The sequence below is a fragment of the Colossoma macropomum genome, unplaced genomic scaffold (assembly GCF_904425465.1).
Source record: "Colossoma macropomum unplaced genomic scaffold, Colossoma_macropomum, whole genome shotgun sequence".
NCBI lineage: Eukaryota > Metazoa > Chordata > Actinopteri > Characiformes > Serrasalmidae > Colossoma > Colossoma macropomum.
Genome location: NW_023494795.1, coordinates 21,948,561 through 21,967,371, shown reverse-complemented (window position 1 = coordinate 21,967,371; position 18,811 = coordinate 21,948,561). Strand labels below are relative to the sequence as shown.

General features: G+C 39.7%; 1 protein-coding gene across 7 annotated transcripts in view; it reads left to right on the top strand.

Moving 5' to 3' along the window:
• Positions 1 to 18,811, top strand: part of LOC118815614 (NHS-like protein 1) — a 147,838-nt gene that overhangs the window by 103,670 nt on the left and 25,357 nt on the right. Inside the window, exon 1 of one of the 7 annotated variants that reach the window (XM_036581862.1) lies at positions 15,415 to 16,803. The exons of the other annotated variants lie outside the window; for them this stretch is intronic. Coding sequence (XP_036437755.1) covers positions 16,749 to 16,803 — 55 coding nt within the window. The 5' untranslated portion in view covers positions 15,415 to 16,748. Of the gene's footprint in view, positions 1 to 15,414; positions 16,804 to 18,811 lie in introns of those variants that run through there. 7 annotated transcript variants of the gene reach the window in all.

Below are 18,811 nucleotides of genomic sequence, written 5' to 3'. Positions count from 1 at the left end.
TGGAGAGAAATTTATGTTTGGACATAGAGTGTTTGGTTCTATAGAACGTGTTTTGGTCCTTGGTGTAACATGTGACACCTTCTGTAGCACTGCTGTACAGCAGAGTTCATGCAGCTTTGCTTCAGTGTAGGGCTATCACTCAATTACCATTATATCAGTACTTAAATAATCTACAGATTATTTTGAGATTTGAGTCAGGGTTTCTAAAAATGGCCATAGCCTATAAAGATTCTAAAATACTTTATTTGAAGAAGATAAACTAGGAAGGCTTCATTGAAAATAGGGCTGGGCAGTATGATGATATTTCGTTATTATAGTAAATTATGTCACAATATGTCACATTAAGCTTTAGGTACCAGTACCAGTACTCAGAACACATGACTCTGTACACTTTATTGATACTTACTTAAATATCTTAAGTTACCACAGTACCATGATACATGGGAAATAGTGAAATATTGTGAAGTATTGTGTTTGTGACAGCCATCTCTGATCAACCCGATCAGTCTGCTTTCCAGCTGTTGGACAACTTCCGTGTGTGTTTACTTACCCACACACTTTACACCTTTCTCAGGTAGTTCATAAAAAGGTAAAGTTCAACACATTGTGGGAATGATAGAATGCCTGAGGTGCAGGTCTGTTTTGGGATTAGTCCTGTAACCAACAGCGGCTTGTGTGAGATTATAAGCAGAGCAATGAGAGCTTTATCCATGGCTACATTAGGCCCTACGTGAGCCTTTACGGCTAAAGGAGAGAGATGGGAGAGGGAAAATAGAGAGGACCAAGACTGAAGAGCGTATTGATGCAGAAAAGGAGGGGAAGGGGAGAGAGAGGGCTAGACAGAGGAAGAAAGGTAGGAGGGGGAAACAAGATCAGGGCAAGGGGTGCAGGCTATGGAATAAAAGGAGAATGATGGTGTGGTTTAAGTGCTGCTTATAATTCTGCCCCGCTAATGGGCTAATTTTGCCATGGCAACGTCCACTTCAGGCCACTCACCTCATCGGTGGAAATTCATCAGGGCGTAAGACACAAAGACAGCTCACGGGCTTCGGACACTTACTGTGGAAAGACATTAAACACAGCATGCTTAAAGCTTTGTAGGTTTCTATATTGACATCATGTAAAATACTGAAAGTTTTTACACATTCTAGTATTTTTTATTAGTTTATTTATTTGAATATGACCAGTGAAGTGTTAGCCTCTTTTGTCACTAGGTGGTGCCAGTACTCAGAGAATTAGAAGAAAGAGACTTGTGCCTTTAACATTAGCAACTGGTTGTGTGGAACTGGGTTGAGTTAACTGCTATTGGATTAAATAAAAATGAATAAATGAATAAAATTTTAAAAAATAATAATTAATTAAAGAATAAAATTGAGAAATAAATACTACAGCATTACTTAGAATTGCCTAAACTGAAAAATAATGTACTGCATCATGAGCTATACATCTGACCTGCATTCGTTTTTGTTACAGCATGTAGGTTTCATTAACACTATGGGGTGGGGAGAACGGGGTTGGTTGGCACAGTGTTAACTTATGGCTCATAACGGGGAACTTATTGCCCTTTATTACTCTTTGAAGCTACAGCCTTTTAACACTGTGCCACCCATCCCCATAATCCTACGTTGGGGCTGGTTGGCACAAGTACACAATCTCAGTTTAGTTATGTATGCATTCATTCCAGGACACATGAAAATATTTTAGCTGAGGTGTTCAGCTTTCATTTGCTGCTGTCTGGGTCATCATAGTGTATGGCGTGCCAGGGGTATATAGCAGAGAGTGGAAACTGTGCCAACCAGTCCTGCTCTCTCCAATACATATACTGAGCAAGATCTTTGTGACATTACCTGTGCTATGTCACAAAGTTATAGGTTTATGCTCTATTTCAGGTTATTAGTTCATACTCAACATTAGTGCATGCTCTGTTCTCAAGAACTAATGATGAATAATAGAAACACTAGGCTAATAGAGTCATTAAGCATCAGCGTTACTGAGAGACAATATTTTTAGATTCAGAACTATTTAAAAAAGTTATTTAATCTTTCAGTTGATGTCATAGAAATTCATCAATGTTTTCATATTACCCAGCATGTCATAAATTGTCGTTTTGTCAGTGTTGCACGTCAGTTAAGCCACAGATTCATTACTGGTAGTGCTATGAGGCCTCTGAGTGTTTTATCATTATTGCAAAATGCAGTAAGCATGGCACAGTTAATGGGAGAACGATGGAGGCTTTTAATTGCTGTATTTGATCTGTGAATTAGTCTGGCTCCTTTGGGAGTCATTAGGAGCAGATGCATGTTATCAGAAATGTACCAGACCTTGCACTCTCTCATCCCCCCTCTCTCTCTCTCTCTCTCTCTCTCTGTCTCTTTCTGTCTCTAATGCTTCATCATATGAATGGGGTTACAGGGACAATGGAGAGAATGAAAGAATCATACGAGTGCTTTTTAAAAGACTTCGTCAACCCCTCCATATTTCAGAAGACCTGGAATGTTATTTATTGAATGTGACCCCCCCAACCTCTAACACATACGTTACTGCTCACCTCCATTACACACATTTGGCAAGTCTCATTCACTTACGAAAATGAGTTGCCCCATAATCCCAGAAGGTGCCATCCTTCACAGTCACCTCTTGGCTCTGGGGAAACTGAAGCTGGAAAGAGAATGCAAGAAAAGAAGACAAAAACCACATTGTTTCCTCATCCTGTGGTTTTAGGATGATGGTTTTAATTAGCTCTGTGATATGTAGGAGGTGATTATAAAGACTGCTCCTCATTAATATGGCATTAAGTTCAATGCCATCATCTGCAGCAGTGTTGGCAAGGCAGCTGATACACATCCTCCCTAATAAAGCCCACTTAATGTGAGTGGAGGAGGCCTTGAACACTCAGGGCTGTTAAGAGCCTCTGTAGACATGGCAGGATCCTCTGTCATGGATACACGTCACTATGTGTGTGCGCATGCAACGGTGCATGCCTGTTCAGCACTACTGTGTGCTCTTGTTAACAAGTGAAGCAATGATTTTGGTCTCGACGGAACACCCTGTCATCCTTCCTTTCAGTCTCCACAGCAACCGTGACTCTGACATCTCTGTGGGCTCATGTTGGGTTGGGCATGAAATTTCTGAAACGTTCCAGTAAGCCATGTTTGAGAGTTCAATAAATTGGAGGAGGGCTATTAGAGCTGCTTTGAAAGGAGTAGTTTGGGGGGAAATTAAATTTACACAATAGCCTCAAATGCAGACAATCAGAAGGGACATGCATGTACAACAGAACAGATGAAAATCCAGGCAAGATGCCTGCAACTGCTGTTTTTCAGCTGTGTGACATTTTTTGTCCTTTTTTTATTGATAAAAGGTTATACAGTGTCAGAAACCACATAAACAAGGCTGTTTGAGGTTAACAGCTCTGAGGAAGGCATGATGAGTTAGGCATGCAGTTTGCATAGTGCTAATTTGTGGGGTATAAGCTTCCATTGCTTTTAGCTACATACGCTTTGTAGCTCCAGTGCAAAACTTAAGAAGCAATATTCAGATACCAAACATGACTTGGCTGATTGACTACAGGAGGAAAATTGTGTAAACTAGATTTTTTTGATGGTGTCTACAGCCGTGGGAGGTCTGTAGGGCATCCGGCCGGATGCGGTCAGCAGGAGGGAGAAGGCTGATTGATGAGTTTCATGCACACGTGAGCATGAAGTCAATCATGCCATCTGATCATCATGTCTCAGTCACACTCTTCACAGTCACTGTTGTACATAACACTGGTCCCATATTACGTTCGACCACTCCTGATGGTGTATCTGCTCTGTTGATTCACTGCTGATCATTTAAAGTATTCGCAAAAATCCAACCTTCATTGAAGGTATAATGATTGAAGGAAAAACCTAAATCTTGTCGAGAAAAAAGAAATTCTTAAATCTATGTGTGCCACAATTATTGGCACCCCTAGAAATTCTTAGGAGTGAAGTATTTTCTCACTCATATTTTATGTTTTAAGTTCACCTGAGCGAGTAGGAGCACTTAAATGGCCAGCCGTGACTTCCTGATTCACTGGAGAGTATGTGTGAGAAGAAACACAGGCCAAATTCCCTCAGTCTTTCATTACTATGAGAAAGACCACGGAAAACAAACGTGATGTGCAACAAAAGGTCGAGCTGCACAAATAATGGCTACAAGACAATTATTGAACAGTTGAAAATGCCAATTTCCACTATCAGGGCAATAATTAAGAAGCATAAAGCAACTAAAGTTGTTAAGAATCTGCCAGGAAGAGGACGTATGTCTATACTGAGCCCATGAACAGTGAGGAGGATGCTTAGAGTGGACAAAGAATGATCAGGGATCGCAGATGGGGAACTGCAGACATTGGTTAGCTCTTGGGGTCACAACTTCATCCAAACTACTGTCAAACACCACCTATATAACCACAAGTTGTTTGGGGAGGTTGCCAGAAGAAAGCCTCTGCTGTCAAGGACCAGCAAACTCAATTACTGAAAGTTGCACTGGGACTGTGTTTTATGGTTAAATGAGACCAAAATAGAGGTTTTTGGCAATAAACACCAGAGGTGATTTTGGTGTGGACACAAAGATAGCCATGCAGAGAAGTACGTCATCGCCACTGTGCAGTATGGTGGTGGATCTGTGATGTTGTGGGGGTGTTTTTTTCCAGAGGCTCTGGACAGCTTATTCAGATGCGTGGTATCAAACACCACTATCAAGTACAAGTAAAAATCAAAAGCTAAAAGTCTTAGCCAAGAAGCTTAAGCTGAGCCATAGTTTGGCTCTTCCAGCTGGGCAGTGATCCAAAGCACACCTCAAATCATCACAAAAATGGTTTACTGACCTCAGGCTTTGCCATAGCCATCCCAGTCCTCTGACCTAAACCCCATTGAAAACCTGTGGGATGAGCTGAAGAGAAGGATCTGAATCTGAAGGATCTGGGGAGGTTCTGTACGGAGGAATGGTCTCAGATCCTTTGCCATATGTTCTCCAGTCTCGTTAAGCTTTACAGGAGAAGACTCAGAGCTGTTATCTTTACAAGTGGAGGCTTCACAAAGTTTTAAATGAAGGGCTATCAATACTTGTGGCACACACAGATTTCCTAACGTCAATAACCAACCTAGAAGATTCAGTTTTAAAGAAATGAAACACATAGCTTTTATAAAAGAATCATTTTGCCAGTTCTAACATATTAGATTAATCTGTCTAGTTGCCCTACAAAGACAGGATATTTTTGTACAACGAACATGTGAGTCTACCCTGTAGTGGGTTCAGGTCCCAGGTGTTTTAGCAGAGGCACTTACACTAATTCACCTCCTCTCATCACTGTAATGCTGCCCACACTGGGCAGCCTCAGAGCAAGACTAAGTAATCATGATGAAAACAGTCATTTTAAATTCTATTTTAAAGAGTTGGCACACCTAAGCCCTGTTGTCTGGGTGTGTTTGCTTGCACATATTATGTTTGCGTCAGAGATCTGTGGACATGTTTGACAGCTATGGACCATTCTATTAGTTATGGATAAATGATTATTAAGGAGCTTTTTTGGATCTCTGTTAATTGATGTGCATGTTTCTGGTTGATAGGCCATTCACACTAATTAGCACATTAATAATAAAGGCTAGTTGAAGAGCAGACCTTCCCTTAAGGCTTGAAATCTAGGCCAGGAGAACAAATTCTGACAACATAAGCTCTGCCAAGACACACACATTATCTGTCTGAAAATGCAAGTTAATTTGTTCTCTGTTTATAAATTTCAAATGCCATATCAATGTCAATGGCTACTGACATGCTTGTGATTGTAGTCAGACAGTAAAGAATTACATTAGTTTATGAGTGTGTGACAGGACAGGCAGTGAGCCAAGAGAACATTATATTGACAAAGATGTCATATGCTTATTTATTGCCAGTATACACAGCTCTTTTGTTTGCACACCACAGTTTGTCTCCACTCGCATGCTTCAGCTCTTAGAGTAGCCTCCAGCAACTGGGGTACAAACTCTCCACACACAGTGGAGAATGAGAGGCTGTTTGGCTCTAAACACAGACCCACAGCGAAGAAACAAAGGAGTCAATGACTTACAGACAGAACGCCTCAGTTACACCCACTCAGCGGCTGCAACAGCTCTGCTCCTCTCAGAGGCTGAAAAGAATGTATAGGTGTCTGTGTGAAGAGCACACATTTACAGTTATCTGTGGGAATACTACAGAACATTTTCAATCTTGATATCATTGACCAAAATAATCATGGTTTTCAGTGTTTTTGCAAATATACAGATAATTAAGCGTGGAACAGTGTCAATACAGTATAACACTAATGTTCAAAACAGTATATTGAAGTTTCCTGGAAACTCTCTGTGATCAAAACTAGACCTAAGGGACCATCCTATCAGAGTAGAGTGGTCAGGAGGGAGAAGGGCTTATACTGTGTACACACCCACATTTAAATGACCAAGCTTTTTTCTGAAGTCATTTTGAAGTTCTAGGGATCTAGAGGGGGGGAGATTTTATAGGCTTATTTTGTTAAAGGCCGACATGGCCAAACCGGTCTTTGTAGTATATAATAACAGCTCTGTAGAATCAAGATATTCTGAACACAAATATCGAAGATCCAGTGAATCTTGACCTCAAATTTAAAAAATTGTATTGTTACACACCTACTGAAGATTTTTAAAAAGCACATATTGAAATGATTTCACCACCAGTATGTTGATAGACTTTGTGTTGAACCTCTTACATTCTTTTATTTCATTTTCATAAAACTGTTAATGTAATAACCACTGTGTACTATTTAGATTAGAACTATATAAACATGTCTTGTGCTTTGCAGGGAGACTGTAGCAGTAGATTATTTACAATAATAAACAGAAATCATTCACAGTTTCACAATTATAATCATATTTGAAACTGTATGATTTTCTTTGGGTTTTAATCCACTGTATGTATCATTAAACTAGTCCTGTACCTACAAGGGTGTTTTGGTCGTAATAGAACTGGTCTATTTCGTCCATATCAGTGTAACGGTAATACTGACGTACTATGATAGTACTTCTCAGTTTAAATGATTTTTAATGAGATGTTTGATAGATGATGAGTGTAGTTTTAATCATTTCATAGCCATAGTATAGCAGTGTTCCTGTTGCCAAGCCGTTTATTTTCAGCTTTTAAATTCTGTTATGTGCACTTTACATGGTATCCAGTACCTGATAGTTAACTGCAGTGTATGACATTTACTGGGTGCTTTAGATTATTTTTAGAGTAGCTCAAAATACATAAAAGTAAATAAATAGTAGGTTTCTGTAGTTTTAAATCAGTTGCTTTAATCATGTTTTTATATTCTATTCTCCTATAACTTTTTAGATTTTAATTTGAATTATCTTTGTTTTTTCTCATTTGTAAAGCACTTTGAAAGAGCCCCATGTATGAAATTTGTCTTATGAAGAAACTTGCCTTGCTTTGCCATTCTGGGAATGTGCCATCTGTCTGATCAGCATTTACAGTTGTGTGTAAGGTTCCCTTTGGTGTGCTTTTAAGACAGATACATTTATTTATTATTTTTTTTATTTATTTTACCTTTATTTATCCAGGGTAGTCACATTGAGATTAAAAATCTCTTTTACAAGTGAGCCGTGGCCAAGAAGGCAGCACACAAAACAATCAACAAAGAAACAACATAACCACAACCAACAGACAAATCAGGGTCACAACCAAATTAAGAACAAGAACAAACAGAATGATACACTGCTCCAAGACCGTACTATCGGAACATCCAGCTGAATATAACTACTAGAACGTAAATTGTATCGAGACGTATTTGTTGATATGAAAGCAGACAAAATTATCCAGTGAATATGTCTTCGCACTGAAAGTGAAGGACATCCAGCTATTTCATAAGGTTCACAGTGATGAGTTGAATATCTAGCGCCTATTATAAATCTTATATATATATATATATATATATATATATATATATATATATATATTTATAAATTATAACCTGAATTTGTTCAATTAGAACAAACTGCATGAAATTAATAGGTATTCTTTTATCACACATTATCTGTTCTAAGGAAGAATGGTCTCATTAACTTTATGGATGCTAACTTACTAACTTTATTGATGAATGCTCACTTTATATCGTCTGATGCCATGTTATATTTGGAAAATATCCCAGCATGATAAGCCATAATATTGTTTTCTTACTGATGAATGCCTTTGCATTGAGTTGCATGGAGCTGTAGTCGTGCTTGATGTCCAGAGAATTACCATTCATTACCATTCGCTCATTAATCTAGAACAGAAAGATGGGAACTTCTCATCTCTCCTGCAGTGAAGCTATCAGCACTGAACCAAACTTCACTCATGAATGCCCACACAAAGGAACCCTAAGAACTGCCTGGACCGAGTGATAGGGAAATTGTTTGACCTTTGAACTTGTTGAGCTTGTGTGCGTGTGCATGCATGCATGCATGTCCCTGTGGGTTTGATGGTATCTGTAGAAAAGCTGAATCCTGTGGACAGGTAAGAATTCCAGCATACAGGTTCTCTTTCTGTTCTTTTGTCTCCATTTCCATTTCTACCTCTCTTAAGGCTTTCCCTCTCTTTGTTTCTCCCCAAGGTGTGGCACTTGGTGATTGCATTTCAAAGTGACTCTGTTTTTTTCTTTTCTGCTCCTCTCATCTCTTTGTTTTCTTTTGTCTTTTAACTTCAGACCTTTATTCCCCTTTGTGCCAGAACCATCACTGTTTTTTCCCTTTGCTGTACTCTTTTTTCCCCTCATGCTTGTGGTCGGTATGTTTTGGTAGGTTGTGCTGCGGTTCCTTTGCATGGTGAATGTTTGACTCTAGCTGTATTCATCTGAGCTGTGTGTGCTCTTGGGCTTTCCCACTCGCTGCACAATGAGGATGGATGCCTTCACACAGAGGCCCAGGTCTTTTATTCTGCATGCTTTTTTTGTCCACACACATATGCATGAACACAATGCTGCTGAAGAAACTCGCAGAGCCAGATGCTTGTAACACAACTTGTGTGTAGCCTCAGCTCCTTCAGAAGCGTTCCCATGCGTTCACCTGCTTTCTGTGCTCAGCACTTCAGCAGCTCAAGTATTTTAAGCACCATTCCTTCCTTCTCTCTTCTGTCCTTCAGAACACTAACATACTTGCCAGCAAGGCTTGGCACTATACAGAAAAATGTAAATTGACAAGAATCAGGATTATTTTTACAATGTGCAGTGCTGTACAAAAGTCAGAGACCACCCTTTATTTATTTAATTTACAGTCAACTTATACCATTAAGTACGAGTTATTAATTTTCTGGATATTTCTGAGGAGATTAGCTAAAAGAAACAAGGGAAAATCAAAGAAAAAACAAAGTTTAAAAAAATTATTAAAAGTTATAGAGATAAAGAGACTCCTAACCATGCAAGACCTGGTATATCACCAAACCTGTCCCATCCAATAAACAGTACTTAAATCTAGAGCTGAGCAATATCACAGTATTTATTGTTATCGATAAATTACATCATAGGATAGTATGTGGATATTGTCAGTACTCGCTTCCCAATTACTATGTTTGAAAAAGAAGAAAACATATTTTGTCCTGGTTAACTGGATTTAGTGCAGCACAGTGTGTGAAATGAAGTTTTTGTTAGCATTTGTTAAATATGCACTATTTCTTTCTGTTTCAACTTATCAGAAATCAGAAAAAATAAATAAATATTGTGACATTGTGTATTGTAAAAATGTGAAAAAAAGTATTGTGATGCTACATTTTTGCCATATCGCCCACCTCTACTTAAAGCTTTCATTTTTGAGTCTTTGAAAGAGAGGAGAAAATCAAGGTCCACTCTTGTTTCACATCTGAAAGAAATCCACAGGTGTTTCTGTCCATCCTTCTACTGTGAGAAGACATGAAGGATGTCTAGCTTTCAAGAAGCTGTTGCTAAAAAAGGAAATAAACAAAAATGAAGAAAATTTGCCAATCAAACACAGAAGCTCCTGGTGTTCTCAGTGCAATGGCGCTGGCCACCTCATAGTTCAGGCTTCATTGTTAAATGTGTCTGGCAGAAAATGTAACCAACTTCTGAGAAAGACCGTTGTGGGGTGGCACAATGTGCAGAATTCTGAAAAAAAACTGACGCAAGTCTGTGGAAAAGAGTGGAAGCTATAATAAAGGCAAAGGGTGGACACGCTTGAATAGCTTATACTGGCTTTAATGGCTGTTTTGACTGGAAATTAAATTAATGAAGGGAGGTCTCTGACTTTTGCACAGCACTGTAGGTTATTTTGTTTCTTATGAGCGTACAGTAACTGATGCACATACCATTAGTTTTGGTACTTGACTGCTCACGTCAGTGGCGTTTCTGATGCACTCGACTATGAGGTGGAGGTAAAGGAGTTGAAATCTGTGAATGCTCTGTGTCTTGACTGTAACGTGCTTATATATTACACCATCAGTACTCTGTACTGCACTGTACTACACTATATGCCCAAATAGACCTGCTTCACCAGTGTTTCTTCTGGAATCAAGAGTATTAACATGGATTTTGTCCGTATTTTGCTGCAGTAACAGCCTCTGTTCTTCTGGAAAGGCTTTACACTAGATGGTGGAACATTGCTATGAGGTTTTGATTGCATTCAGACAATGGAGCATCAGTGAGGTCAGGTACTGATGTTGGATGATTAGTACTTGGTCACACACCCTACACCAGCTCATCACAGAGGTATTTGATGGTTTTCCATCACTTCAGAGGACATTTCCACTGCTCTACAGCCCAATGCATATCTGGAGTGGTTGTAAGAAAGACTGTTTAATTTACCCTTCAGAATGTCAGATGTAGCAGGTCTACAAACAAAATATTCCAATTTACTTTCCTCTCTCTCTCTCTCTCTCTCTCTCTGTCTCTCTCGCCTTTTCTTGGGCTGTTGTTAGTCTTAATACTGGCTGTGGGTCTCACAATAGAGCAGGTCAGTTGTAAAGATGGAGTTGAAGTGAAGTTCAAAAAAAGAGGCAATGAATGAAAGAAGGTGGAGAGAGAAAAGAGATATGGGGGAGGGGTTGAGCCACAGTGACCCTACATTTAGAATCAGATATCAGACGTGTATAGGGTGTCTCTGTGTGTGTGTGTGTGTGTGTGTGTGTGTGTGTGTGTGCGCGTTTCTTTAGCTGTTGCTTGTGAGACTCATGTGAACTGGTGTCAAAGCTGCGTGGGAAAGCAGCTTTATGGTGAAGTCATTAGGACTCCCCCTGAAGAAAACTCTCTCCTTCAAACCTGACAGTTTGGTGTTCTCCACTAATAGGTTATTCGACTGTTAAGTGAGTACAAAATCTTCTGACTGTGTTGCTAATTTGCTGACAGTTTCATGTTGCATGGTTAATGACAGGCCAGCACGATAAATAAAAACCATGACATCATGTATTCTAGCTGATTAATGCAAATTCTCACTTAATATTTTCTGTTTAGCTGCTTGCATTTCTCTCCCAGGTTGAGTTTGTAGTGAATGCTGCTGCCCATTTTATCTCCTCCCTCATCTTTAGTGTGCTGTAGATCAGCACTGTCCTTATTTGCACAAACTCCAGCTACAGTCCTCATCTGAAGCAGGCCAGAGAGCGTGTGAGTGAGTGGGTAGGATTGACTTAGAATAAGATTTTGATTAGTATCAGTAATAGGAGCCATTGTTTATCACTTTACCACTTTGTGTTTAGCAAATTCCTCCCTTTCTATAGGTTTAAGCACCTATGCCTTAAAAATGATTGTCTGAGATCAGCCCTCATTATTTCCTCTTATTTCTGCCTCACATATATGCAGACACAAACACACACCCTCAGTAGACAGTGGAGCAACTAAGGTCAGGGTAGACAAAGAACAAAAGACAAAAGAAAGAAAAAGAGACGGGAAATCAATATAGATTACTCTAATAGTCATCAGAGGCTAAGGGGAAAAGAACAGGGGGGTGAGTGGAAGGGCAGAAGAGGAGAGAGGGAGGCGGGAGATCAGGAAAGAGCTACACTATTATTTTGGGTGCTATTATGCCTGTCATTTACACCTCTGAGCTTAGTGTAGTGTAATGTTGAACCCCCAAACCATCACACAACTACTGCAGCTCCAGACTTCCATTCCTCTCTTCTGTAACTTAATAAGTACTAGGGATACACTGATTTGGATATTGGCAGCGATACCAGTATTTAACACCTCATTGTGCTCAGTACTGATATCAATAACTGATCAGTTAAATATTTTTGATTTGAATGCTGTAACCCATATGAAGCATAGTTAGTGTAAGACAGGTTTCAATATTATTTTATAAAAAATGCATTATGTAGCAGAAACTCTTTATCGTTTATCTTGCCCAAACATGTATGTGTTCAGTGTGGCATCAGGTTGGCCAGTTTGAAGCTGCAAGGAAAGCTGACCAGATTGTCGTTTGCTGATATTTCAGTACCACATACTTTATACACCAACGTCTGTGACTATTAGTGAGTAGATTTTTATTTTTTATGTGAAAGCACGCCTTCAGATTCTCCAACTAAGTACAGTCTTACACTTTGGTGTCCATCCACTCATTCATCCTTTTGTCTGCTGCATATGACTCCTCTTGACGTCTGGAGTCCCAGGTCTACGCTTACTAAATGACAACAGCATTCTACAAGCATTCTGAAACCATATTAGATATTAGATCTGAGTGATTTAGTACTATAGCTGAAGCTTTCTCAGAAATTACAGAACCACCAGATTTTGTGTTCAATTTTTTTTTTGATTCCTCAAATCAAAAGCAAGTCACATTTGCTCTAATCTCTAATCACTGCCATTAAAAACAACGGATTCATGTGCTGGCTCATAGTCCTGGACGTGTGCATAGACTAGCAGTGCGTGGACTTCACAGTGGAGGATTGAACCATGCAAAAGCCAAACAGTTGGTAAAATGTTGTTCTGTTTCAGCCATGTCTGGAATAGATGCTGCTTCATTTATTCCTTAATGTAACATCTATATGAACTAATGAGCCGAATAACATGTTGGGCATATTCAGAAATGCTGTATATGGAAACCAATAAAGTACATGAATTTTGTGTGTAAGTTCATCCTCCCACAATATTGGTTACCTGCCTGGCCAAACTCGCAGACTGCACCGGTTAGGATGTGATACGGATGTTAAAATGTAACTAACATAATATTAGTTCTCCTTAGACATAAAAAATCTGTTCCTGGGCCATCAAGCACTATGTGAAGAAACTAGGGCTGGGCGATAAAACGATAACGATAATTTAACAATAAAATAACGAAACCGCGATTTAACTTTTCCTCGATAGAGCGATACGACATGTTCGATAAATGTTCGGTATAATACACCATTCTCACACTCCCACGTTCAGCGAAAGCCTTGGAGGCGTTTTCTACTGCAAGGAAAGCGACACTACTCTGCTGTCGCCAGGAGAGGGCGCACTTCCGAGTTTTTCTACATGATTAGAGAGGGAGGGGGCCACGAGTAAGATGAGTCTTTAGCAACGGCTGAAACGCGGAGATATACATTCCCTGTTTGAGTGGAGCGACCGGCGATCTGTTCTCCTGTGACCGAGTGTGAGTGACGAGGTCAGTGGAGTAACTGTACTGTCCTACAGCGAACTCACCTCTTTCTGTACATCCTAACCAGCTTTAGCAGCGTTAAATCACAATCCTCACAACTACAGCACTGTTACAGCGCTCGGGCAGTCATATTTTAGTATTAGTGCATTCCCAAGCAACGAAAGTGAAAGAAAGAAGTGGGTTCATGTAAATTACAGCCCTGATTTAAACGAAAGTAAACTGAGGAAGCTGTGAGGCATTGAAGAGCAGGAGAGCGCTATCTCTCCAGGCTAGCTGTTTTTAGCAGCTGGCTAACTTGAAGCAGCGCTCTGTCACTCCAAAACACGGAGAATTGATGATACTGTAGATCAAACACGACGCAAAAGCACCGCTTTCAGTTTAAACATACCTAAAAGGAGGACTCTGTTTGGTGTTGATATTTTGCGGTTCACCCCTTAAACTACTACAATTGAATATCCAGTCGTCGCTAGTTGGTGTTTGAATACTGTGATGTCATTTGCAACGGGGTAGCCGAGCGCTCGCCACCAGCTAAAAATAATCTGTTTTCTTTCTTAAATTATGACTATTACAAAATAGCCATGCTTTTCCAGCTGGTAAAAACAGCTCAGCAGACACTCTCTCCAACTCTCCCATGACAGATTTGTGAAATGTTCCACTGTTTGGTGAGTGTTTGTCGTGTTCCGACCATAAAGGATAGTTTAAAACAGCAATTAACCACCCAGGAGCAAAAATCAGCCTTCAAACTTGAAAGAAATAATGATTTGACATTTATCGCGGTATGTATCGATATCGAACGATATGAATTTTGTTTATCGTGATAACATTTTTGGCCATATCGCCCAGCTCTAGAAGAAACCTGTTATGGATGCCTGAGGGTCAAGTAACTGTGTGTGCTCTTATACACACATACCCACTCACGCGCACACACACACTCTGTAATCATGTCTGAGATGTGTCTAATCCTACAGGCCAGTGGAGAACAATAGCGTGTTAATTACAGTCCTGTGGCAGACAGCATTAATACTGTACACGTGCCAGGCAGCAGGAAACATGCATTTCAGAACTGTGACACGGCTGGAGAAAGAGAGAAAGATGCAGTGAATGAAAGAAGGGAGTGGACGTGCTCTGTACTGATTGAAGAGCTTCTCTGTTTGAGTTTGGCGCTGAGATAAAAGGAGAAACACAGTTGGTCAGATTTACCCACTAACTTGCTTTCCTTCACATTAACACACATTCATGCACTTGTTACTCAACAGTAAGTAATAAGGAGCCTAGTTTCCAAAATCCCCAAAGCGAGACAGACGTGCTGTGTGTGTGCGTGTGTGTGATTGGCTGGGGGGAGGGGTGGCCCTGTGTGTTGGGTTTAATTCACCCATCATGTGGAGCTTCATTCAGCTCCACATTCAGCCCCCATTCAGCCCCTCCTGCCATTCACATCCTACTGCGTCCCCACCCCCAACCAGCCAGACCCTTCATGCCGAAAAGAAACAGGGTCACTCTCAATATCTGCATTATTTAGGGTGAATTTAAGTCTGTGTGTGTGTGTGTGTGTGTGTGTGTGTGTGTGTGTGTGTGTGTGTGTTTCCATATATCTTCAAGACAAACAGAGCAAAACGATGCTAAACTACACAGTCAGAACCAACTTTTTTTGCTTTTTTTTGCCAAAGCTATTTGCTGCATTTGTTTAAAACTGAAAGGGTAACACCATTTCTTTTTGGTTAATTTTAGATTTAGGAATAGATGTTATTCCTAATTCATGACACCCACATAAACATTGATAAAAGCTTATTCTACTAATTGTCAGTTGTCATAAAGGCTGCTTTTGTCATTTTTGATGTGATTTCACCTCAGTAACTGTTATTGAAAATGATACTTGTAATAAGCCTTTATAAAAGTCTCTGCAGGTCTTTGTTAGTTGTCATAAAAGACTCTTGTAGGTGTCATTTGACCTTATAAACTGTCTTGGGTAATCTGTGATTACTTAAAATTACCAACATCTATATAATCACTGTTGTAACAGAAAAGGAGAAGAAAAACTTCTATTTTTATTTGTTTCAAAATATTTAATGTTAATTTAATGAGATTTTATTACCAGTCCTCTCGTCCTGACAAGGTATAAAAACAAATGCAGTGTGTGTGGGGGGGGGTATAATGGACAGATTGTATGTGATCTATATTCTAGTGGCACAGATTCATTGGCCGTGTGCTAACACAGCAAGCTGGCTTATCAGTGGGAGAACCGCTCCTTCTGTCCTTCAGTGAGGAGTGAGCTTGATGTGCCAAAACACACACACACACACACACACACACACACACACACCCACACACACAGAGTACAGTGCGAAAGTCTTAAACAGCCAAAAGCACTGTTTAAAACTATTTATCTGGGAAGTGTTTTTGCCAAGAGAAACACTGTGTAACATTAGAATTAATTCAAATAAACATATATTAATTAAGAAGAAAAAAGAATGTATTGTTTTCAGTAAAGTTACTGTGATCTTGGTTAGAAGAATACAGTAAGAAGAACACAGATTTGGTTCCTGACATCTCTACTCACTACACTGATTTGTTTTAAATTCTATTAGCTGCACACCTGATTCAATTTAATGCAAGCTTGATTAGATAACGTACATATTAGATGGTAACGGTAAATACTGGGGTTTCTCCCTTCCTCTTTTAAAGTAAATAAACATTTATTGCCCAGATAAATGGCTTTATATATAATTTTCTCAGATGCCAGAGACTTCTACACAATATTGTGTGTACCCCTCTTCAGTAGACTGAAATACAGCATAGAGGTTATATTACTGTAGATGAAAGTGAGGCATCAGTGCACACCGATCAGTTTCAGGTGCATTGAGGGAGCACACACACACACACACACACACACCAGACTCCTTGGTAACCAAAGCACAGATGAACAGAGGGCCTGCACCCCAGCCCTCAGGGAGCGTGTGTATATGTGTGTGTGTAAGGGAGGAGGGGGTGTTTCCCAGGGTTGGGCTGAGTGAGTGTGTTGGTAGGAGGGGCTGCATGTGTTAAGGGGGGGATTCTGATGTGATGGAGAGAGGCACAGGCAGAGTTGTGTGTGGATGTGAGAGAAGCAGCTTCACTCAGAAGCAGTAGCAAATACACACATGCACACTCACACACACTGGAATAATGGTGTTCATCGGGACTTCGCTTAAGTCTGTCATTAAATACTTCAAAAGGAAGGGTAAGGATGTGGCTTTTATTATTATATCTCTATAGTTTTTGAGTGAACTGCTCTTCTATTATTTCACTTGACACTATGCTGAGTATGCTTGTATTTGGGTGTGTGATGACTCTGTGTCCTCTGTGTATGATTAGTATTGAAGTGCTGACTAATAGACAGTAATAGATAGTGTCTCTTCTCTTTAGTTTGGCCTTGAGTGACTGTCACCAGCACGTGTCCATGGATTATAACTAGCCACATGCATGTGTTTGTAGGGGTGCATCTCCCTCCCTTATACAGTCTTAGATGCATGCTGATTGCTTCAGTGGTTGTTACATGTACAAAAAAAAGTACAGTGTGTCACAATATGCTTTTATATGTATATTGTGGATATCAGTATGTAAAACGACCACTGAACTGCATGTTTCATTTACAAACAGAACATAATTAGTCCTGTTTAAAATAGATTTAGTGCAGCATAGGGTGTGCAAAAATCATTTGTGTTCATAATATTTTTATATTTTGATAGTATTTTTAAATGTGGCACCACTGGTTCTTTTTTGGTCAATCACAACTTATCAGATCTCAGAAAAAGTAAATATGGTGACATATTGTGTATCATAATAATTTCAATTAAATATTGTGATATTAATTTTTGCCATATCGCCCACCCCTACAAAAATGAAGGTTGCTCTGATATAGGAATTGCGGACCGATGTTGATATCCGGTACTTTTTAACATACATATCTGCCTATGTCAAAATATATATATATTTATAAAATGTAGAAGTTGGGACTAAATCCACCTGGATCAGCTTTACAGGGGAATATACCATTTATTTTCAGGGTTTTAAATGCAGTAAAGTGAATAAAATGCAAGCGTTTTTGCAGTGTAGCGTCGCATTGACATAACATTCTTCTATTCCAGAGTGCAATGAATACGTCATGAAATATCATCAAAATCTGTCCTAGGGATGCCCTGATGATTAAATGAATAGTAAAATGAATAAAAAGCAGACATTTTAGCATATTAGCTCAGTGTAGCCTAAATGTTCTGCTCCTCCAGAGTACGGAAAATACGCCATCAAATATCAGTTTGAAATATCATTCAAGTCTAAACATCTGTCCGATACTGATGTTCCTTTTTTAAGCAAATGTCTGCCAATGCCAGTATGATTTCAATATTGTTGTGCTTCTCTTCAAAAAAAGCTACTATTGTTTGCTGTACTTGTTGGCAGAGTTTTGACTAGAACTGTCCAAATCAATTAGATAACAGTATGATTGTTTCTGTCTATGTCCATGAACTAGTGCTAGTTTGAATAGACTGCTATGTCCAGGGATTTCATGTGGTCGATGGGACTGTGCGTTTGGTGGATTATAGCGCTGGCAAATAGGCTTTAGCAGTGCTGAGCAGTGGCTGATGTTAGGGACAATGCAGGTTTTGTTTGCTGCTCCCTTTTGAGCCTCTGCAGACTCTGCCTACTGCATACACACATGACTTCAACACCAAAGTCTACCTGCCCTGTGTGTGTTACTGTCCTTTGATATTTAGTTCTGGGGCAGATCAAAAGTCTGTGCTGCTCTTTGAAACTTCATCTTTCTTTTTTTCTCAGAACAGATGGATTGACTATGTGCCTTGTGAGCATGAGTGCGTTTTGGCCACTGATAGTGAAGTCTGCTTGTGTGTTTTAGTTTGTTGAACTGTGTGAAATGTTGTGCAGCGTGAATGTGTGTGTCTGCACTGGTTCTGTGTGTGCGCGCCATGTGATGTGACAGTACCAGCTGCTCTTGTTTAGATGCTCAGACACATGTAGATGCTGACCCCCAGCAAACACACACACTCCATCAATAACGTGGGATGTGTGAGAGTGCAGACTACAAAAAACCTACACGATACAACCTGAATCATTTCATTTGTAAATCTGCAGATTTTTGTACAAATTACTCATCACTTTAGGTGCCACCACTTTTCACTTTCTTTCACTTTCAGTCAAATAAAATCCACATGTGAAATGCAATGAGGCTTGAG